Source organism: Triturus cristatus, chromosome 6 (genome assembly GCF_964204655.1).
Source record: "Triturus cristatus chromosome 6, aTriCri1.1, whole genome shotgun sequence".
NCBI classification, from domain to species: domain Eukaryota; kingdom Metazoa; phylum Chordata; class Amphibia; order Caudata; family Salamandridae; genus Triturus; species Triturus cristatus.
In genome coordinates, this window is record NC_140589.1 from 981,918,815 (window position 1) to 981,940,365 (window position 21,551).

General features: G+C 42.7%; 1 protein-coding gene across 6 annotated transcripts in view; it reads right to left on the bottom strand.

The window, feature by feature from the left end:
- Positions 1 to 21,551, bottom strand: part of RRBP1 (ribosome binding protein 1) — a 250,849-nt gene that overhangs the window by 92,956 nt on the left and 136,342 nt on the right. For all 6 annotated transcript variants that reach the window (XM_085611756.1, XM_085611754.1, XM_085611752.1 and 3 more), the window contains exons 13-17: positions 20,566 to 20,653; positions 17,503 to 17,540; positions 12,759 to 12,849; positions 12,606 to 12,640; positions 2,368 to 2,458 (exon numbers count right to left, since the gene is read on the bottom strand). In XM_085611756.1, coding sequence (XP_085467882.1) covers positions 2,368 to 2,458; positions 12,606 to 12,640; positions 12,759 to 12,849; positions 17,503 to 17,540; positions 20,566 to 20,653 — 343 coding nt within the window. The remainder of the gene's footprint in view (positions 1 to 2,367; positions 2,459 to 12,605; positions 12,641 to 12,758; positions 12,850 to 17,502; positions 17,541 to 20,565; positions 20,654 to 21,551) is intronic.

Here is a 21,551-nt window from a genome sequence, read left to right on the forward strand (position 1 = left end):
TTTAGAGGCTTACTGAGATAGTAGCCAGAGCAGACAAGATGGAACATTACTTGGAAGTCAAGTTTTTTTATGAGAAAGTTACTGATGTTACATGGGACTCTTGTTTTTTCCTACAAGGGTGGCTAACTGCAGGCTTCTATAGTCATATCACGGCTGCTACACACCAGGCACTGGACCTTTTGGATTAAAGTGATTCATATACATCTCATCAGAGTTCCTTCAAAGCAGAAATATAAGACCAGCCGCGGCCAGAGCAGGTAAGAGATGTGGGGCCAGGTGTAGGGGTATGTAAGCAGATGATGACAAGGGAAAATTCAATAAATAAATAATTTTCCCTCGTTATAGTCTGTTGAAATCCCCCTCACCCGACCCCACCGCTCTTACCTGCACGGGCCACAGATGCTTGAGACACAAACAATATGGGTTCAATATGATGCATTGTGGCCAACAAGTGGCAATGTCTACTGTGATCAATCTTCAACAGAGTTGATAGTTGCCATCCTAGAGTTCTATTTTATAGCGCATCAGCACTGGCTCCGGTTGACATCATCACACTGGGCCATGTTTATAAATCAGTGGTTTCACTGGTTTTACTTTCTGATTCAACTTGACTGTGTCTGAAGGGGTCTCTCATTCACCTCAAATGCGCAAGACATGAATAATGCAAAACAGCTTATGTATGGGAAACTGTGTGCAATGTCCCCGCTAAGTGAAACTGTGAACTATCAAAGAAACAAGAGAGGCAACCAAGATGCTTGCACTGTGTCCAATCAAACGTTTCGACACATGGACAGTCTTCCTTTCGTTGTTTTACTGGAGAAGAGGCAGTGAATAGAATTGAGTTATAGATTTTAGAGGCTTCAATTCAATCAGCAGCCCATCCCTATAGCTGAATAGATCATTAGGCTAGTTATCTTCTACTTCACAAGTAAATACTGGCAAACTGTCTTCACTTGGAGATAAAAGTAGAGGTCTGTCATTTTAGAGGGCGCAGGCACCAAGCATGAAGAGCAATGTAGTCTGGCTTACAGAGTGTCTGAGTTTCCACAGGCTGGACATCGACAAGATTATGGGAACAGATGGAAATTGTGTCTATTTTATCTGGGTGACATAAATGGAATAGCACCCACTGAGCTAAGCGAAAGTGTTTCTCGTTTTTCAGAAAGCCAGTTCGACCATTTAGCCCATAAGTATCACATCAGTTTCCTTATAGACCATTAGGTATGCAGAAGTCGACCAAACATCATCTAGTTAATTTAGATTGATTGTTGAGAAAGAGATACTTCAAAAGAATGAACCATCTCATCTTTCTAAGGTGCTTTTAGCTGTTGCCAGAAATTCGTCAAGGGCTATGAAGACAGGGTAACTCTACACACTACCTTCACTATCAAACAGCAAAAGCTTGTTATCTTGACAAAACATTCCCAGAATGCTTTGCCATTGAGCAGTTGTTTTTAGAGCAGTTCTACTGAATGCACTACATTTGAGTAGCTAATGTAACAAAGGGGGAAGGGAGCGCACTGTCTCACATCCCAGCACTCAGTTGGCTCAGACGCATTATGCTAACTGCAGTGCATGACAACACTTACTTTAGTAAAAGTCTTTCATTTTCACCATTGTTGGTGCAGCCAGTGCTGTGCATCTCTAGACACATTTCAGGATAGTTGTCTTCACGAGTAGAGAGTAACACTTAACTCATTAAAAGTCTTTTGTTTTCACCAGTGTTGCTGTGGCCGGTGCTGTGTATCTCTAGACACGTTTAAGTAAGAAACGCATCTTAGACATGGATGCATTCAATAATTGAATAGGGGCATATTCTCATAAATGAAGGAGGAGAGTACAAAGCAGTAACATCATATACAGAAATCTGGGAAGACAAGAAAATGGGACAGCACTTAAAGAACGTGCTTTGTATTCAGTGTGTTATCTGAAGAAACCTGGCCATGAATTACAACAAACAATTTGATGAACAAATTGAACTCAAGAAATGGTTAATGAACTGAAAATTGAAACTGAAAATTCGACTCAAATGTAACATCTGCTTGAATGGCAATGATTGAAATGCTAAAGTCCTTTCGTCCAGCTCATGACCTTCTTAAGCAAGAGGAAAAGGCACTCACCTGAACGGTAGACTTGTCTGAGAGTGGGAAGGACTATATGACAAATTCTAACACCCCATCCCCGAGACCATAACACAGTATTTTCACCACTCTTTTCTTTCTAATTTAGTGTACAAAGTTAGTTGCAATCGATTTTACATGTATGAAATAGAAAATCACATTACCCATCCCCAATACGTGAACACATTACAGCTGAAATTAAAACGGGCACTGGCAATCTCTACCATCACCAATTTAACTTTCTTACATTATTTGTTAGGCTATGCTGTTCCACCGTTTCTTTGAATTTGAGAGCATCCTTCTGCAATGAGGAAATCAAGCCTTCTTTCTCTTGAAGCCTGAAAGAAACGGAATACATTTTTATTAACTTCAAAATGTGCTGTGTTTTAGTTGTGCAAATTTCTTTGTTGTTTCCCGAATAAAATCTTTGACAAGCTAAATCTTTTATCAACCACTAGTGGTCAATAGAAGAAAACACCATCACTCACGATATGGTCTGAATTCAGTCTGAGACGATAAAAACTTCTGGGCTCTGGTGTATTTGAGGAAAATCAATTAAAAGGTTGTTTCCGAATAAGGTCCCTTCAGGATAATTATTTCACAATACAATTAAAAAACAAGTTACTTAACTTCTGTAAAGCCATATCTGGTACAGACTATCTAGCCGTAGATTCCTCACCTTAGGATGATCCCCAGATGTCAGACTAGATCTGGACATTTTTGTGAGCTGTACCCCTGTGCACTGGTAGGTGGCGTTCAGCTTCATGTGGCGTCATTGGCATCATCTGTGCCGGAATTCACATTTGTGGTGCCTATGTAGGCACCACCTAGGCACGCTGAGGTAAGTTACTTTTTGTGACTTTGCAAGCCAGAAGCGCAGAGCCACAAAGTATACTGACCACCACTGTGGAAAATTAGGGCCCTGAAAGGGGAAAGCCCTGTCCCTAGAAATCCGATGGCAGAGTGGAGAGGATGAGTGAGTCAGTAAGAAATCTGAAGCTAGATAGAGTCTCTACCAGATAAGGCTTTACTGAAGGAGAGACTTCTACCCGCAGAATCCTTACTGACTAGAAACCCAAGCAATACCTCCCCAAAGGTGAGTCTGTGGACCAATTTCACACAAGGAAGTTCTGCAAGACCGAACAGACAAAGTGCCCATCCCTACGGACCCAACTGTGCAGACGGTAGAGATTGGTAAACATGGGCAGGAAAGCCCACGTTGCTGCCTGGAAGATGGACCAGAACTCCATGAGTTAACACAGTTGTGACAGCTTTAGCTCTGGTGGAATAAGCACGCAACCCTCAGTGGATGCTTCTTAGCCAATGCGTAGCCAATGTTGATACACAGAATGATCCATCATGAAATGGTCCTCTTCTGTACAGACTATTCTTTCTTTGCTCTGACCCACAAAGAGTTGGTCACCTGCCCGGTGCCCTCATGTGCGGTCAAGGTAGAACGTCAATGCTCTTTTGGGGTCTAGATGGCGAAGTCGCTCCTCTACCTTGGAGGGATGAGGCAGAGCATAAAACCTAGGCAAAGTGAAGGTTAGGCCTAAGTGAAATAGAATGACCACTTTCAGAAGAAAGTAAGCTCTCGTACAAAGAACCAGTTTGTCTGGGTAGATGTTAAGATAGGGAGGCTTGGTTGACATGGCCTGAAGCTCACTGACCCTCTGGGCAGATGTTATTGCCACCAGAAGGCAGTCTTGATGATAAGGAGCCTGAGAGGAGTTATGCAAGGGCTCAAACGGAATGCACATCAGGAACTGATTTAGGTCACACGGAGGCATAATGAAATAAGAGGGAGGAAACATATGTTGCAAATCTTTCAAAAACCTATGTACAATAGAGGTTTGGAGCAGGGGAGGTAAGTCAGGCAAACAAAAAAGAGCAGAGACTACATAAATATAACTCTTAACAGTGCCCAGAGCAGAGCCCTGTTGGGTAAGGAAAGGATTAACAGGAGAAACTGAGAAAGGGAGGCAGAAAGGGGATCAATTTGTCTTTCTGTACACCATACCACAAATTTTGCCCAAGGGCAGGCGTAAACCATCTTGGTGGAAGGACTCCTGGCTCCCAAGATAACATTACAGACTTCCGAAGGAAGGTCGAAAGCGGTCAACTGTTGTAGCTCAATGTCCACGCAAGAAGGTGGAGCGTTGACAGATTCGGGTGGAGAACCCTCTCCTGCTGCTGTGACAGAAGATGCTCCCGATGGGGCAGCCTAATCGGAGGACCGATGGCCATGCTCAACAACTCGGGATACCAGACTCTCTGTGCCCAATCCAGAGCCACACTTGGGCCCGGCCGTTCTGGATCGTATTGAGAACTCTGGACAGGAATGGTATGAGCAGAAAGGCTTACAGGAGGTCTGAGCTCCACTTGAGATGAAAAGCATCTCTGAGCAAGAGTTGCCTTGGAAACTTCCGCACACAGAACTGCTGACATGGCGTGTTCTCAAAGGTAGGGAACAGATCTAGCTATGGCTCTCCCGACTGCTGAAAGAGACCTTGCACCTCCTCCAGATGGAGATGCCTTTAGTGATTCGCAAGGAATCTTTGGCTGAGTTAGTCTGCTCTGACATTCAGAGAACCCACCAGATATTGCCTTGCTGTTTTAGCTATGTCAAGAGAAGCAGGGCTTTTTGGCAAAGGGTCCATGACCTCACAGTGCCCTGTTTGTTTCAGTACAACATGGCGGTGGTGTTGTCCTTGAACACTTTCACCACCCTTCCCTGGATAGTTGGTAGAAAGGCTTTCAATGCCAGTAGGATCACTCGAAGCTCCAACAGGTTGATGTGGAGTCCGGACTCCGCCGGAGAGCAGAGTCCTCTGATCTCCACCTCTCCCAGATGCCAGTCCCATCCCAGGAGTGACGCATCTGTCACTACTGTGAGATCTTGTTGAGGAAGGGAGAGGGGTCTGCCAGTGACCCAATTGTGGTTTGTTAACCACCACTACAGTGCTTTCGCAGTTCCCTCAGAGATCTGGACCATGTCGGAGAGATTTCCCTGATGCTGCATCCACTGCAACTTCAGGTCCCACAGCAGAGCCCAGTATATGCCAATGGGCTTTAGTCAACAGCAGGATGCAGGAGGCCCAGCAGTCTCAGAGTCAGTCTCACCGAAATCCAGGATAGAGGTTTAAACATAGGTATCATAGCCTGAAAATCCTGAACTCGCCGTTCCGGAGGGTAGATCAGAAACTGTACCATGTCCAGAACAGCTCCGATGGAAGAAAGCATCCGAGAGGGAGTCAGGTGTGAGTTTGGCACGTTGATAGTGAGCAGTGAATGCAGGAGGTCCGCCATAGTCTGGAGGTCGGAGACGACAGCAGTGGGCAAGCCCACCTCCAACAGCCAGCAATCAAGATTGAGGAAGACTGGTACCCCTGATCTCTGCAGACGAGCTGCAACCACCTCCATTATCTTGGTGAACACCAGAGTGGCGCTGGTGAGGCCAAAGGGGAGCACAACAAACTGACAGTGGTCGAGGCCCAACATGAACTGCAGATAGGGCCTGTGGGTAGGCAGGATAGGAATATGGAAATATGCATTCTACAAGTCCAACACTACCATTCAGTCTTTCGGGTTCAGGGCAAATTGGACTTGAGCAAGAGTGAGCATTTTGAACTTCTTCTTGAGAAAAAAGTTGAGAGCGCAGGATGAGGATAGGAGCAAGGCCTCCATCCTTCTTGGGCAGCAAAAAGTAGCAGGAATAATAACCACAACCCACTTCGGCTGCACTCTCTCTATGACTCCTTTGGCCAAAAGAGCCAACCCTTCCTGGCTGAAAAGTGATAAGTGGTCCTCCATCAACCTCTCTTAAGTAGGTGGCATGGAGGGAGCAGTAGTCTCTAAGGGGAGGGAGTAGCCCCTTCGAATAGTCTGCAAAACCCACCTGTCTAATGTTATGGACTGCCACTGGGTCAGGTGATGGTGAATCCTACTGCCCACTGGGTCCCCATATGGTGAACAGGCAGACTAGGAGGATTTGGGGACGTCGGCTGTTGGGAGGGGTGGACTGACCCGACCACTGGCCACCTGACCCACGGGGCCGACAGGTACCACATCCATGGCGAGGTTGGAAATCTTGCGCAGGGCAGGCCTTTGGGTCAAGGTCTCGTTTAAGCACAACAGGCAACAAAGGTGCAGGTCCCTCACTGACATCTGTTGGTGACAAGTGCTGCAGGGCTTGAAGCCGACCTTCTTTGATGACATTCCTGTCACACCAGGAGTTAAGAGCTAAAAAAAACATAACTTTACCAAAATGCTGAAAAAAGCTTAGAGACGGATTTAGATTTCCGCAGATGGGTTACTCCGTCACAACAGGGAAGGATAGTCGGTCTGCCAAAGTATAAATCCCATAGGATATATTTGGCAGACGGGATATCCAACGCCATTGTGATGTAGCACCCTGTCTGCCAAGATTTAAATCAGGAATTATTGATAAACTCGCTAGAGAGATATTATTCAAATTTATTTTATCTAAGAAATGTTTTTGTTCCTTGTGAGGACATAAGAACCAATGAACCAATCACAAAACAATAAATATTCAACAGACTGCCGAATTTTTGCTGCGCTACAAAACTTAACAGAATAAACTTCTTCAATTGAGAAGTTGCTGGGGACTGGAAATTTAATTACACCGTCCAAAAAGCACCAGAGTTCACTTACCTGTATCTTTTGATGATTATTCACCTTAAACAAAAGCTACAGAAAGAAGATCGATTTGACATATACGTATCAATTGTATTCTATAAATCTTGAATCTTTGGAAACACCATTCAGGGGTCAACTGTTAAATTTATGATAGTCCTGAAGATGGTCTCATGGACAAATGCACAGAGACCGAAACGTCGACACTCACTCTCTTCTGGAAAATTATGTAAAATGAGAAGAAGTGTTTACAATAGTGACACTGAAGGATTATACAATTGTATTTATTTTCCTCTTGTTACATTGTTTGTATAACTGTAGTACCCTTGATACATTTCTAAAGATCAAACCTTTTCTATATATAACCGTGTTTTGATTATTTATTGTTTTGTGATTGGTTCATTGGTTCTTATGTCCTCACAAGAAACAAAAATATTTCTTAGATAACAAATACATTTTAATATCTCTCTGGCGAGTTTATCAATAATTCTTGCAGTTAAAAATATATATCAAAAGCAATAGAACAGAGTATTCCAAATAAATCCCTTGAAGGCGCCTTTTACCCGCTCATTTGATTTACCCAAGCCCTCAAGGGTAGATTGGGTTTCCCATTGTATTCAAAGATTTAAATCAGGTCCTTAGTCAAAAAGTAGCTATGAGGTAGCTCTTCCCGGTTCAGTGCTGGCTGGAGCGGAAAGAAAAGAATGTACTTCAGCACACCTAGGTGGTGCCTATACGAGCATCACAAATGTCACTTTCAGAGCGAACCACGCTCAGGATGTCACATGGAGCTGAACAGTACCACTAACCAACCAGCAGGGGTACTGCTCACGAAATATGTATGGATCCAGTTTGGAGGTAATTCAAAGGTATGGAATCTGCAGTTAGAAGTCTCTATCCCATTAACCTGTAATTGTTGAGTGGGACATTAAAGGAAAGGAAATCAAATGGTCTCAGTGACAAGAGCTTCAGTATAGTGCAGCAATAATCACAGATAAAAGGAAATAACCATGTTTATATTTTTTAAGTGCCATAAAGTTCAATTTGCACACAAGAATGAGATGAAATTAAAGCATCTATATTAACACATAAATGCAGACATGTTTAAAGTGTGTATATATGGTCTTAAAACAGTTTGCTGTAAAGCCCAAAGCTTGGTCAGAGGCTATGAAATATATTCATAGATATTCAGTTCTGACCATTATGAAAGGCCCACTCCTACATCTTCCACTGAACTAGTGTGTAGCAATCTTGAATGTAAAAGAACAAAATGGGTAGTCCTGGGCAAAGTAACATGCAAAGGAAGTGACAGTTTTAAACTGTGTGAAAGGTGTCTATGTTTCATTGGGCTTAGAGATTGGAGGTAATAGAATCACTTGGGAAACAAACTTTTCGGTCTCCTTAAACTGCCAATAATGGACTGCTCAGGAGTCCAAGGTCCATGCTTGAGGCACTTATCCGGTCTTGCTTTTTTGCTTTCCATTTTGGTACATGTAGCTCTGGTTATTTTATTATGAAATATGGGCTACACATCCCAATATGCAAGCAAAAAAACCTGGACTGGATCAGCTGTTCACGTATGGACCTGAGCTATTTGAGTCCTCTCTATCAAAGTCATTTAGCCCAACAGAAATCACAACAGGAGATTAACAATTGTACATGCTTAGGAAGACAAAAAGACAAGATATTTTGGTTTTTATAATACATAACAACACTTGTCTACTATTGACACCTTTATTAACCGAAAAACTCTCAATATTTGGAAGACATTTTATTGCATCGAGGTGCTAAATTTTATCTGTGCATGGTGATGCCCACAATATACTGGACATCTGGATGTTTTTACATCTAAAGTGTGGAGCCTGCTGACTAAGTCTTAGCCTCATAATTATCCTCCCATCCTCTGTAGCCGGTTTCATAATGAGGCAAGGCTTGTTCAGTATTTCACCAAAGTTTTGTAAAAGCGGCATGCAAGCACAATCAAATGGAAAGAATGCTCTTCTCTGATGAATAGTAAAATGGTGAGAGAAAAAAGAATGCGGTTTGATGAATGGTAAAAAAAAGACATACTACATAAGTTAGGAGCTCTGTGTTGCTGATTGATAAAAGGGTATAAGATGTATCAATAAACTCTGGTATGAAAGCTGTATGTACCATATGGCATGAGAGAAGATGTTAGGGTGCAAACTACACCTGTTAAACGTTTACAATGGGACTGGACCCATGTGCCAAACCTATGGAATGAAAATGGGAGAAACCAGATACTAACAACTAAAAGTAAGTTAATGAGGGAGTGTAAGCTACTCTATCCAGCTACATGCACTGGGTTAATTGCCTATGGTATGGAATTTCATTTGTCTACTGCAACAAACACAAGCATTGGCATAGCCAATAGGTCTCGCTTTTGAGACCTTATAAGTATTTAGTTATGCAGCACAATATCCTTGGTGCAACAACATCAACTGTTGCATGGCTAAACACTTATAAAGTCCCAAAGGCAAGACCTATTGGCTATACCAATGCTTGACATACATTCTACTCAAAGCACCAACCACTCAGGAAACCTCAACTCACTAATTTTGTGCCTCCAGGCTTTGATCAGCAGGGCACTACTGCTGTAATCCTAGACCCAGGGAACAACCACTGTGCAGTCACTCAAAAGCAAGCAAGATGCAAGAGAGAAGAAAAATGTAACTAATGTGGCAACGTACTGTCAAATATGGGCACGAAGCACACCAGAGTTCTCCAAGAAGGGTACAAAAGATGATGAATCTCGACTCTGCTCAATTCCAACTTGTCACATACTACACGAGTTTACAGCCCAGTTAAATTGAAAACATATGCAGTGGAAGAAGGTGGAATACAATACGGTATACTTTGCATTGAGAAATACCGAGGATCATGCTGAACCTATCTGGGAAGGCTTCTGCGCCAAACGCAATTGTAGGCATTATAAGCTTTGCCTTTATCACGGTCAATAGAGTGGAGATGACTTCTTGCGTGAGAGTGCCTGAAAGGCAGCCATCAAAGATGCATCCTTTCAATTTAATACGTTAAGCTATAGATAGGCAGCTCGATCTTGCAGTCAGACTCCCAGATACTAGCGGTTATTTCTCACTATTGGTATTCTCCTAAATGCCAGTTGCCTTTTTAGGGTTTTAATCTTTTGGATAAACCCAACTACATGCGCTTTACCGAAGTTGACACCCACCTCGTTTTCACTGCAGTATGTAATCAAGGTGTTCAATAACCTCTAAACCTGTTGTGCTTAAACGCAGAACATTGTTGTACATATCTATGCAGTGTCTTGTGCTGTATAGATATATACTTGTGATCACCTTCACATCAAGCTATAAAAGCCCAAAATGGCAGCTTACACTCAAACATCAACTCTTTAGACATATAGAAGCCATCCTGACTTTGTACAAGATCAACACTTTGAGTGCTTTCTAGTCACAATTCTCAAATTACTCCTGACACTTGCTCAAATTGATTGACGACGAGAACCTTGTAATGCCCTCTGGCACCTTTTATGCAAGGGGGGAAAAGTACATGAATTAAAAGAAACTGCTTTGGGGCATATTCAACTACATGGACACGAATAGACAGACGGCTACGCGGACCTCAAAGCAGTTTAAAACAAAAAGATATGCTCGGTCCGAATATAAAAGTGAAAGCAAGAAGCATTTTAATTTGACAGGATATTACTTCATGCTAGTTTAAATAGGATCACACCAAACGGCTCTTGCTGAAGCCCTCTGCATGTTTGCACACATCACTTATCTGTTAAGGAGAAGAGATTCATTCATCTGTTTTGAAATTAATCTCATGCTGTAACCACAATATGAACGGATTGACCTAGTTAAGTTACTAACCACCACGTATAAGAGGGAGAGAAAAAGTTTAATATTCCAAGTGGCTGCAGGGCCCTACAAAAAAAGTAATTATAATAATAAAAAATGTTTACATGCCTGCAAGTAGTTTGCTGAGGAGCGGGTGGGAGGGGGGCAACATGGGAATGGAGCAGAGGGGAAGGCAGCACACACGCAAGAGAGAAACACAGTCGACTGGGAAGAATGAAACTACAAGCGCGGCCACACTAATTACAAACAGATGGCCCCTGTGCGCGCTGCGCTAGGCTCGACCTAAAAAGGTCTCAAGTCTACCTCTGGGAGCCACGTTGATCGCAAAAAGGCATGCCTGCAGCCACAACTCTCCTTATATATATATTAAGCTTATAATGGAAGACTGGTGCCAGAAATTAGCATGATATTTTGAAGGTGGATGCAGTTAGGGGGAAACAAACAAAAAATACAGGAAACATAATGTAATTATCTGTTGTCCTTGTGTGGTATGAAATAGTAAACTATAGTCCAGATGCACCTAATATAAATTAATTGCCAAGTACATTTCTAGGCAGGATATAGTATCCAATTAGCTTAAAGATATGGCTCTGCAGTAACCATTCTCTGCTCTAGATAACCAAAGGATCCTACACAAAGAAGGGGTATTCAATGCAGGGAGAATACTTTGTGGCCACCATACAATTTGGCATGATGTGTGAACGACCTCTCTTTCTTGCCCATCCATCCCTGAGCCTTTCATGGGCTGTCTCTGTGTGCACACAGGTGGGCCCTGCGGTCTGTATAATGGTGGGGAGGGGTGAATTTTTAATTCAAGAAGGTGGAGCAATTCTAAGTAGGAGACAGCATTATTCTGGTAAACTAAGATATGCTTTCGATATGTTGTATTTTATTTGCAAGGGCTTGATGATCATTAGTTTGCAATGAGGGACAACTTCCAGAACAAGAGCCCATTGGAGCACGCTGCCTCTCAAGTCAAGCTTACCAAGGACACGGAAACAAGAAATCTGTATTTTGCCAAGCAAAAGGTTGCCTTGTATTAAGAAAATAGACCAAAAACTGCTATGGACACCCTGGCTATATCTCCCCCTCGATCATGCTACACAGTTGTGAAACAAAACATTTTGAACATACGGCAAAGATCTTTTAGGGTCTTGGTTGATCCACAGGACAGCAGCACCGCGCGGGGGAATACGTCATGAAGAAGGGACTTGGAGATGAAAGGTAATGTAATTGGCGATGAAAGGTAATGTAATTGATTATGCTATCCAGTGGAAAATCTCCCAGGAAACTGTTTAAGCACTGAGACTCCTTTTATGGGTGTACACAGTTGAGGACCCGTATTGGAGTTATTCCATGTAGGCAAAGCCACCAGAAAGAGGTTGGTTGATGGCTGAAGGAGACTAGACATGAAGGTGGTACACAGACACTTCACTTTGATGGGATACGGAGAGCAGAGGCAAGCTAAAATACAGGCAAGATGTGTCCCAAAAGCATCATCGAATAATATTAACAGTCTTCTGCTGGACAGAAGGTTTTGCTCCTTACTCAAGTGTAGAAATTTTTTTAAAAACTGTCTTACGTTCTTACAGGAACAAAGTGAGGGAAAGGGCAAGTTGAAATGAAGAGTTAGAGAGTTGAGGATTGTCTCTGCACCTGTTCTATCATGTACTCCAACAGCACAATCTAAACATGGCTCGGGGGTTTAATGACCCTCTGCGGCGAACTTGAGATGCCAAAACTTAAAGGTACAAGAACCGACGCAGACGACTTAGCTGTCTGTCCTTCAGGGGGTCAATGAAATCAGTCCTGCTGTGTTGACTTCCAGGATCAGGAGTTATGTGCAGTGCTACAAAACTGGCAATCTGTGCTAGCAATAGTGATATGAAAACGTAAGCACTTTTTCTTGAGGTTTTTTATGTGATACGCGAACGTGAAATTTGGCAATATATCAATTGACTTGTACCTTGTTTGCAGCTGAATCTCTGCTTCTTCAGCTGCCTAAAATAAAAATAAAAATGTAATGTGGTTAATTTAAATTAGTACAAATGATTGTAACTTCCTTTTTTGTAAAAATCTTTTTAGCCGCTTTCATGGGTAAATATACAGCCCAACTTACTTTATTTTGTAACCTTTGCTGTTCCAAAATTTCTTTTAGATTTACAGCGTCCTTTTCCAATGAAGAAATCAAGTTGTCTTTCTGTTGAAGCCTTAAAAAGAAAATATTGATTTGTATTCAATAACTTTCAGAAATTCTGGTTTAAGCAACACTGTACAAATGACTCCTTGTTTGACAAATATCTAAACCACTGTTTTAAACACGTTTTACAGCTGAACTAATTCCCAAATTGACTTGTCACAGTGATATTTATGCAGCTCTTGTAAGAAAATAGATGTCAATAGTTATTTTAAACCAAAATTAGGGCCCGATTTAGATTTCGGCAGGCGGCTACTCAGTCACAACAGTGACTGCTATCCTGTCCGTCGACATAAAAAAACCATTACATCCTATGGAATTTATATTTCGGCGGATGGGATATTCGTCAACGTTGTGAGGAGAAAATAGTCTGTCGAAATCTAAACCAAGCCCTATAATCTGAATTGAAAAACCGTTATCATCCACTTACACTAATTCCATTTATAAACACATGACCACAGACTCTGACATCTGTCTGAATCGCCGTCACCAGTGATTGTGCCTTGTGATGCCACCAAAGTCCAAATTACTTTCAAGAATGTGTTTCACAAGTACTCATCAGAAGGACTGCTTTCTATTTGCACTCGCAGCATGCACTGTTTATGCGTTAAAATACTCCTACCATCTAGTGGTTGAAGCTTGAACGGCATTAAATATTTGAAAAACAACCTACTTGACATCAACTCATGGTCGTCGATCCATGATGACGGCTAATATCCCGTCTGAATTAACACGAATATGGTTTCTTGGATAGCTAAGACTCAACACCAAGTGCAGTCACTGATATGTACGTCATTCAAATCTCAACCCTCCAATAAAACTAATACAGTGCGTAATAGCACGCAATTGATCTCATTGGATAAAAGCAAATGGTTACAAACGATTACATTGGACTGTAAAAATAAGTTGTATATTATAAGCTGGCTAAATCTCATTTCAGGTCTGCATAATGTCTCGAAAGATGTATAGGAAAGATGTTGAAGAGCAAGTCACAGTTTCGCAAAGTGCAGATGTCGCAAGAATGGGGTCACAGCAAACCAAGCATGAGCAGTTTTAGGTGCGAGTGTACTGACATCATAGTAAGCCAGGACACAACAGTGAAGGTTTCAGAACACTAAAACCATTGCCATAGAAAGTTTTAAAAAAAACATTTTCTTGTATGATATACAACGATACAACGTTAATCAGATACGGTTCTTAAGTGCCCGCAATTGTCTCAGGTCTTGTTTCCAAGTTCTACTTTGACCATCGCACTGTGGCCCATCCCGTGGGAGAGTATCGCCACCCAGGATGTTCGGGACTCCTGATCTGCTTTTGTTGCTGTGCCTCTCGTTTTGAGCGATTTCTTATGTAAAGTGCTAGTGCTCTGCTAGTTCATGACCTGGTGTGCCAGATTTGTGTCAGATTACGTGCAACTGTTGTGAGCCATCTGAAGACACATAGCCATGGTCTCGTAGTTTCTTTTGTCCAATGGCTGCGACCAGTCCCCGGAGGAAGGCGCCCGTCTCTTTCTTCTGTTGGCTCTGGGACCTCCAGCACAATACTTTACTGAGTGTAGACCGCAAAACGTACGTGGTGCGAATGTGTATGTTGCACTTTTCAGTAAGGTGGGAGGGAGCTTTAGGCTCGGTTGCTGCTGCCTAGGCTTGATCCATTCTCTTTCGGGGTCCTTTGTATGAGGTAACCCAGGATCAGCGTTTGGACTGTGCAGGGGCAGGGTGCAGTTGTAGGGCGGGGTGGTAGCTTGGCTAACTTTCCTGATGCTCTCTGCTGAAGGACTTGTGAGCTTGTTGTTCAGTTTTATTAAACCGTACGTTATTTATTTTTTGGTCAGATCTTTTTTGTGGGCGATGGGACTTGCAGTTTCTGTGAACCAGACCCCCAAGTACTTGTATTTCTGCACTGAATTAATGTTCCTACATCCAATGGTGCAAGTGATGTGTTTTTGAGCTTGTGCCGGCCCATTACTATGATCTTGGTCTTATCAGAGTTGATAAGATGGTTCAATATGCTGTATTTGTGTAAGCCGGTCAGGGCACGTTACAGGCACACCTTGGTGTGGTCCATGATGACAAGGTCATCTGCGTACTGCAGGATGTGTAAAGGTTGATTACTTAGTCGAGGTGGAGCCAGGCTGCTGTTGGCTAGCGCTTTCCCAGGTCCACTGTGTATAGACTAAAAAGGAGTAGGACGAGCAACCAGCCTTGTTCCGGACGTCCAGATTTTTGCCAACAGAGCTGTGGGACCTGTTTTTATCCGTACCCAGGTTTCAGAGTAGAGAGATGTTATGGTCATTAGAAGTGAAGATGGAATGCCCCAGTTTGCGCGTTTCTTCCAGAGTGAAGGTCTATCAACCTTATCGAAGGCTGCGGTTAGATCGACAAAGCAGCACAAAAGAGGAGGTTGTAGCGGCTGAGTGGCGTCATGACAGAGGGCCGATAGAGCGATTATGTTGTCCATTGTGGTGGCTCCTCCACGAAAGCCTGTTTGAAAGAAGGGTAGCAGCACTTTATCTTCAGACCAGGCTTCCAAGTTTAATAATGCTATTAGGCAATAGTTACTGGCACTGCCCCAGCCTCTGGTGCTACCTGAAAGATTCCGGCAGGCAGTCCGTTTGGACCCGGCGCCCAGATGGGTTTCATAGATTTTATTAGTCTTATAATTTCCCTTGGTTGAAACAGGGTTTGTGGATCTGCCAAAGATTTCTGTGGGTTTCAGTTTGAGACAGACATAATTTAAAAAAGGTTTCTTGGCACGTACATTGTGAGAATTGCGTTCAGAGTAAATGAGTTAACCTGCGCCAAACCAAAACCTCACACTGCGCACCCCACTGATTAAACTTATCCGGAAACATCTTTCTTAAAACATAGTACCTTCTTCAAGGCCTACCCTTTACGAACACCATGTTCAGACAACACGAACTACAGTTTTCTGGGTTTCTCTAGTTGTCTAGATTTTAGGTCCATCAGTCCAGCCATCACATGGGCGCCCACCTAAATGCTGAATTAATATCTGCTCCATATTTAGCCTTCCATTCACCCATTTATGCAAAAGGTTCTTCTGTATTTAGGGGCCGGGAGACCAGGATGAGAGGCTGGGTCTGGCTCCTCTAACCTTTTGTGGGGGAATCTCTGTGAATGCAGGGTGCACCACCATGAGAATCTAGCTCTAAGAAGTGCAGGAGTAGCGGGGATTAAAGGCACAGTTAGAGAAGGGCAAGGCCAAATCACTGTCTGTGTTTTTCTACTGAGACCAATAGCATCGTGGAATTGCGAGCCCTCACATCAGCAAGAGCCTGTAGCTGACTAGGCAATCTAGCACGCTTGCCTAACCTGGAAAGATGAAGCAGGAGAAAAAACACATGCCTGTATATCTGTGCTCTCTTTTCTATACACTTCTTAGATTTACAAGTACTCACTATTTGTTGGCGCTTTCAAACCACTAGTGGCTTCAAGCTGAAATAGAAGGGAATTGTACTGCTTGTTGCAGAAAACACAAGTCACAAATGCAGAAAGGGGCTCAAATACTTGCACTGGAGAGAAAAGAGATGCATGGGAAAAGCTTCCCCAGTTGAACGCCCCTGGCATGCATGAACCAAGCACTACAACTTGAATACGGGAATTATGAATTGGAAGTCAGTGGCCAGGTTATGAAATAACAAACACACCTTGGCAATATGGTGATAAATAACAGTTTTAGGGAAAGTTGCCAGGCCTCAAAATCCCAGGAGACATTTGACAGATCCTGCTCTAAAATCATAGTCATCTCCTTTATGAAAAGAGTCTTCTATCCACAGATTATCCCGTCTAACTCAATTCAAGCTTCAGTATTTTAGACTGGAATACCCCTCACATGAAGCTACCCCAGGAAACGACGACCCACCCATTCATAGACAGAAGGAAACCTTCATAGACTGAAAATATTTTCCATTAAGGGCAGACATGTTTAATTAAAAAAGGCTACTGAAATGGTACAGACAGACAGCTTAAATGCAATAGAACAATGACAGTTTCTTGTGGGTGCCTTGTTACGTGTTATGCATACTGGAAAAGGTCATCTGAGAACATATCATTACATTTCGTATCCAAGACATTACCAGTAAGGATTTAGATTACAGCTGGTTTTCCCATTATTTGTAGAGGCAAAGGGCATTTTTTTAAAATAATCTTTTAGATGCAAGAGAAATGCGGAAAAGCACTAGGCAGCTTATTTTTTTGAATGCACAGCGCATGTTTGTTTAGAAACGCTGAGATTACAGGCCAGCTATTTACCAATGATGACCATGAACTACAAATCTAATTGTAAACTAGCTGATCAACCCTACTATTGCAACTAAAGGTTGCATGCCAGTCAATAAGTCCATTGGAAATTTAGGAAGTGAATATGAAATTGACAGTCGTAGATAAAAGATGAACAAAACTGTGCATACATAATCAACATTCATTCTCCTAGCAGTGATCACAGCAAACCCACAGCTTGGAACACAGCAAATAAGTGAAGACCTTCTTCTGGTACCATATGGCTTTCTACCCGCTTATCCAGTTGGCACGTGCAACCATTTTTACAGCTTGTTACACCCAATGGGCAGCATATGATTATATAAAGTTTTATTCATAGACACACTGCTTTTTCAATTTGACTTTTAGACATAACCAACTGGCCTTACCTCGTTTGCAACTCAACAACATCTGTGTGTTCTGTAGCCTGAAATAGAAAAAAAGAGGTTTTAGTTATTTCCAATAAACTGATGAATACATCAACAGAACATATTCTGGTCGGCAAATATTGCACTATTTACATAACTAAGCATCTCTTGATGTTACAACTGAAACGCTGGAAGGCACAGGTGAGAAATATACTAATCAACGACAAATTCAGCATTGAGAGCAAAAAGTACCATTTAATGACAAGTTTTAAGCAAGTTCAGGAAATGGAATTCCTTTCTCAATGATCTCACTTCCCATGATGAACCAGGTAGTAAATTAAAATTAAAATCACTTAAAATGTGCCAGCAAGGAGGGGCTTTCCTGCCAAATAATCTTTCACAGCGCCCCTCATTTAAACAGATGTGTGGAGCTTCGTGCAGGTTATGGTAAGGAACAGTATTGGTATTACATTGAAAAGCACATGGTGGGCACCGAAAAACTGAAACATAAAAGTGAGTACATGTACTAAAAACATAACAGTTAATTGACTAAAGATAGAAATCAAATGTAAAATATATCAAGGTACATTAACAAGTAAATGCACCATGTGAACTGTGTTTCGTGTGCTATTGGAGCCAGAAAAATAGGCAATTAAATTGGGAGGGGGGGAGGGGGGCAGTCATCATCAACCACCGTTATGCCTCACAGTAATTATGATGTTGGGCGTTGAGAAGCACCAACTACCAACAAGTCATGTGGCACAAGAAGTTTTTAGGCTAATCACATCTACATCACTAAGGGTCTGATTATGACTACAGCGGTCCGATGGACTGCCATAGCCACGGTGGCGGTCCCTGCACCTCTGCAGCAGTGGTTCGACCGCCGTATTACAAGTTTGGCAGTTGGACTGCCATAGGACCCCTGCCACAACCAGGGATCCATGAACCCCGGCGGTCTTGCAGTAGTCTGAGGCCCGCAATATGCTAGTGGTGCAGCTAAAGCACCACCAAGCATATTAGGAGTTTCCTTATACCACAGTTTTCATGGCAGTGAGGGTCCCCTGTTGCTTCAGGGCCAGGGAATGCATGTAGGGGAGCTCATGTTGTGCCCCCTTGTATGCATGCACCGCCAGTTCCCGCACGGCATGCACTCAACAGCACTTAACAGTCCTTGTCATGCAGCAATGTGCTTTGGCACTCCCATTGCAGTGCCTTTCTAAGGCTCAGAAATTAGGTTTTGAAAGGCACCGCTGTGGGACCACCAAAGCACTGCCTGCCCAACCACGAATGAACTCATAATCTGGTGGGTGGTGTGCAGATGAGTTTGGCGGTGTGGCTGCAGGGTGCTGGCATGGCGGCCCGCTGCCACACCGCCAAACTGGTAGTCAGGCCCTAACAAGCCTTTACAATGGCAGGTCAGGCTTATAACTGAAAATGCCTCTTTAATCAAAGGCGAGTTTAGGTACATGTGTCACATCCATCCTTGAATTAATGCATTCCTTCATCCACCCACTGGCTCATCTTTACATTCACTCACGCACTCATCAACAACAAACCAAATGCACATACTCAATAAGCATTCGCACGATAAATTGAAAGAACAAAAGTAGAAAAGAAAAAATGCCACCACGTGAAATGGTCATGTTTTTTCTTGCAATAAATAAATAAAGAAAGAAAGAAAATTAAAGATACCAGCAGGTGTCAATATTGGAATGGTACATGCATAGTGTATTTATAGTCGAATAACAGTCCACCGTTAAAGGCCTATTGGCTTTAACATATTGCTTTGACAATAAATATAATCAGTGTTGCAAATGGGTTCTGCCCACTTGATATACCAAGATTATTTTGCTTTTTGATCACCCAGTTTTGGACTTTTACCGTGGGGTATGTTTCACTACTTGTGTCCCACCCAAGGTAATCATGTGGTAAATGGACTGCATGTGCTTACCACCAGTGTCCGCATTTTAAGATAAGGCTGCTGCGACGCAGGTAGGGTGAAGAGGCACTTGGCTGATTGCACATGAACACATGTGCATACATGTGAGCAGGCTGCGTGTGCAAGACTACTGTAGTGCACAGCCCAGTAAACCGGTCCATAGGTGGCGTTGCAAAGTAAGATCTTGACCTGGGATAGGCCTTAAACATTAGTGGGCACTCACAGGTAGCGGCAACAGGGTTTACTGGTTTATCTGCAGTGTCACTGTAATACCTGCATTAGGGAAATCTGCCTTAAAGTTCTGTTTCCATTTCCTTTGCCCTTCAAAGTCCTTTAGGGTATCAAGCCAGACTGAAGCATGCACACCATCTTAAAATACACAGGTCCCAAGAATCTACATTTACACCTTGTGGGTCGTCTAGAAATGTCATATTTCTCTGGCTCCGCTCAGGAACAGAGTCCCGTCTTTTTGTCACCCTGCTGGGCTGAGTTAAAGAAACTGCTCCCCAGTAGAGGGGAGAAAATGTCTCCCCACACAAAAGGATTAAATAACACTGCTTCACTCATCTTGGGAGGATGAAGGGGTGAGCAATAAATCTGCATCGGTTTATTAGCTATTACACTATACCGGGGTTGTTATAGCCCAGGCCCAGTGAACAAAGAAGGGAATGATGCTGCTAGGGGCAGAGCTGAGGTTCCCACATAGGAGATGTGCACAGGGACCACTTGACGACGCCATCTTCGATTTTCACAGCAAGTTGTGTAGGAGGATTGGGATAGGAGTGGAGGGGTGATGTGGCAGCCTAGGATTGGCCACCAATGCCAAGCATCTAGAACTTCCCATCCCACTTAAATGCTTGTGCACAGTGTAAATCTGTGAATTTCCATGTAACAAACTACATGAGTTCAATCTGAAACACAATGTGATGAAGCTATCCGCCTTCAGGGGTGGATCATTAGCACATGCTTTTCTCACTTACCTGGCTGAGGAAAGGAAGATACAACTGTAGTTGGCATTTTTCTAAAGAACCGGGTAGTTCAACACTTCTGAGTTGTTGTGGGCCCTTTACAACCTACAACTTCTCAGATTCCCCATTGACCTGCTTCAAACCCACATTTGTGCACACACATGTAGCTGAACTCACATTATTTTGATTTCGCTGCTCCATGGTGGATTTCACTTCATGAGCTTCCTTCTCCAGTGAGGAAATCAGTGCCTCCTTCTCTTGAAGCCTAAAAGGGAAATACAAAACCGGTTCAATAATACGTATTCCACAGGAGTATTGTGAGGATTTTCTGATACACTGCATACACTTTGCTGATGCTGGAATATATAGCAGTGCACCACCAATACTCATTTGCGGAGCACTCTTTCCTCAAAATTTGATCCCAGTTATGAACACTGCAAAAATACAACATCATTGTTCATAAAAGAGATCTATTTGAGCCTTTAGGGAACCAGCACTAGAGCGTCACAGCAACTGTAAAGCTGCCATGCATTGACATCTTTAAGGGAATAAAAGGGAATCTCGTCAATAGTATTTTAAATATGCAAAAAATAACATATTTCAATACTCAGGCATTCAAACAGTAGAAAATCATCTATTAAAGCTATGTTGAAAACTAAAAACATCCTTAACATTAAAAGCAAGTCTAGATTTTAAACAAAGCAGTTAAAAACTAGATTTCAAAGAGAACTGGTTCTTTCCTTTGAGGAGGAAATCAGAGAAGTATTTCTTAAACTTCCTGTATAAATAAAGTCAATGACCATAATTAAGATCAAAGAAGCGATAATTGAGGACCTCTTCCTTTGCTCAAGCTGCCCAACTCCAGGGTGGTCAATTATCCACCATTCCAAACTGTGGCATTGTGTGCTCTAGCTCGGTTACTCCACCCGGCAAAAAGCCTTCAGCAAATAGATACTGGAAATCTAGTCCCTTTATTCTTGCTGGATGGGTGACGAAGCAGCCTAAAACGGGACATGGGATTACTTTGAAAAGTCACAACCCTTCGTGTGATGTCAGCGACTCTAGGCAACACGGTTACGTGTGCCTCATCTCCACCCGACCCCCATTCACAGGGGTACAGGTTGGCCTTGGAAGCCATTTTGCAGCACTAGCTATGGCGTATA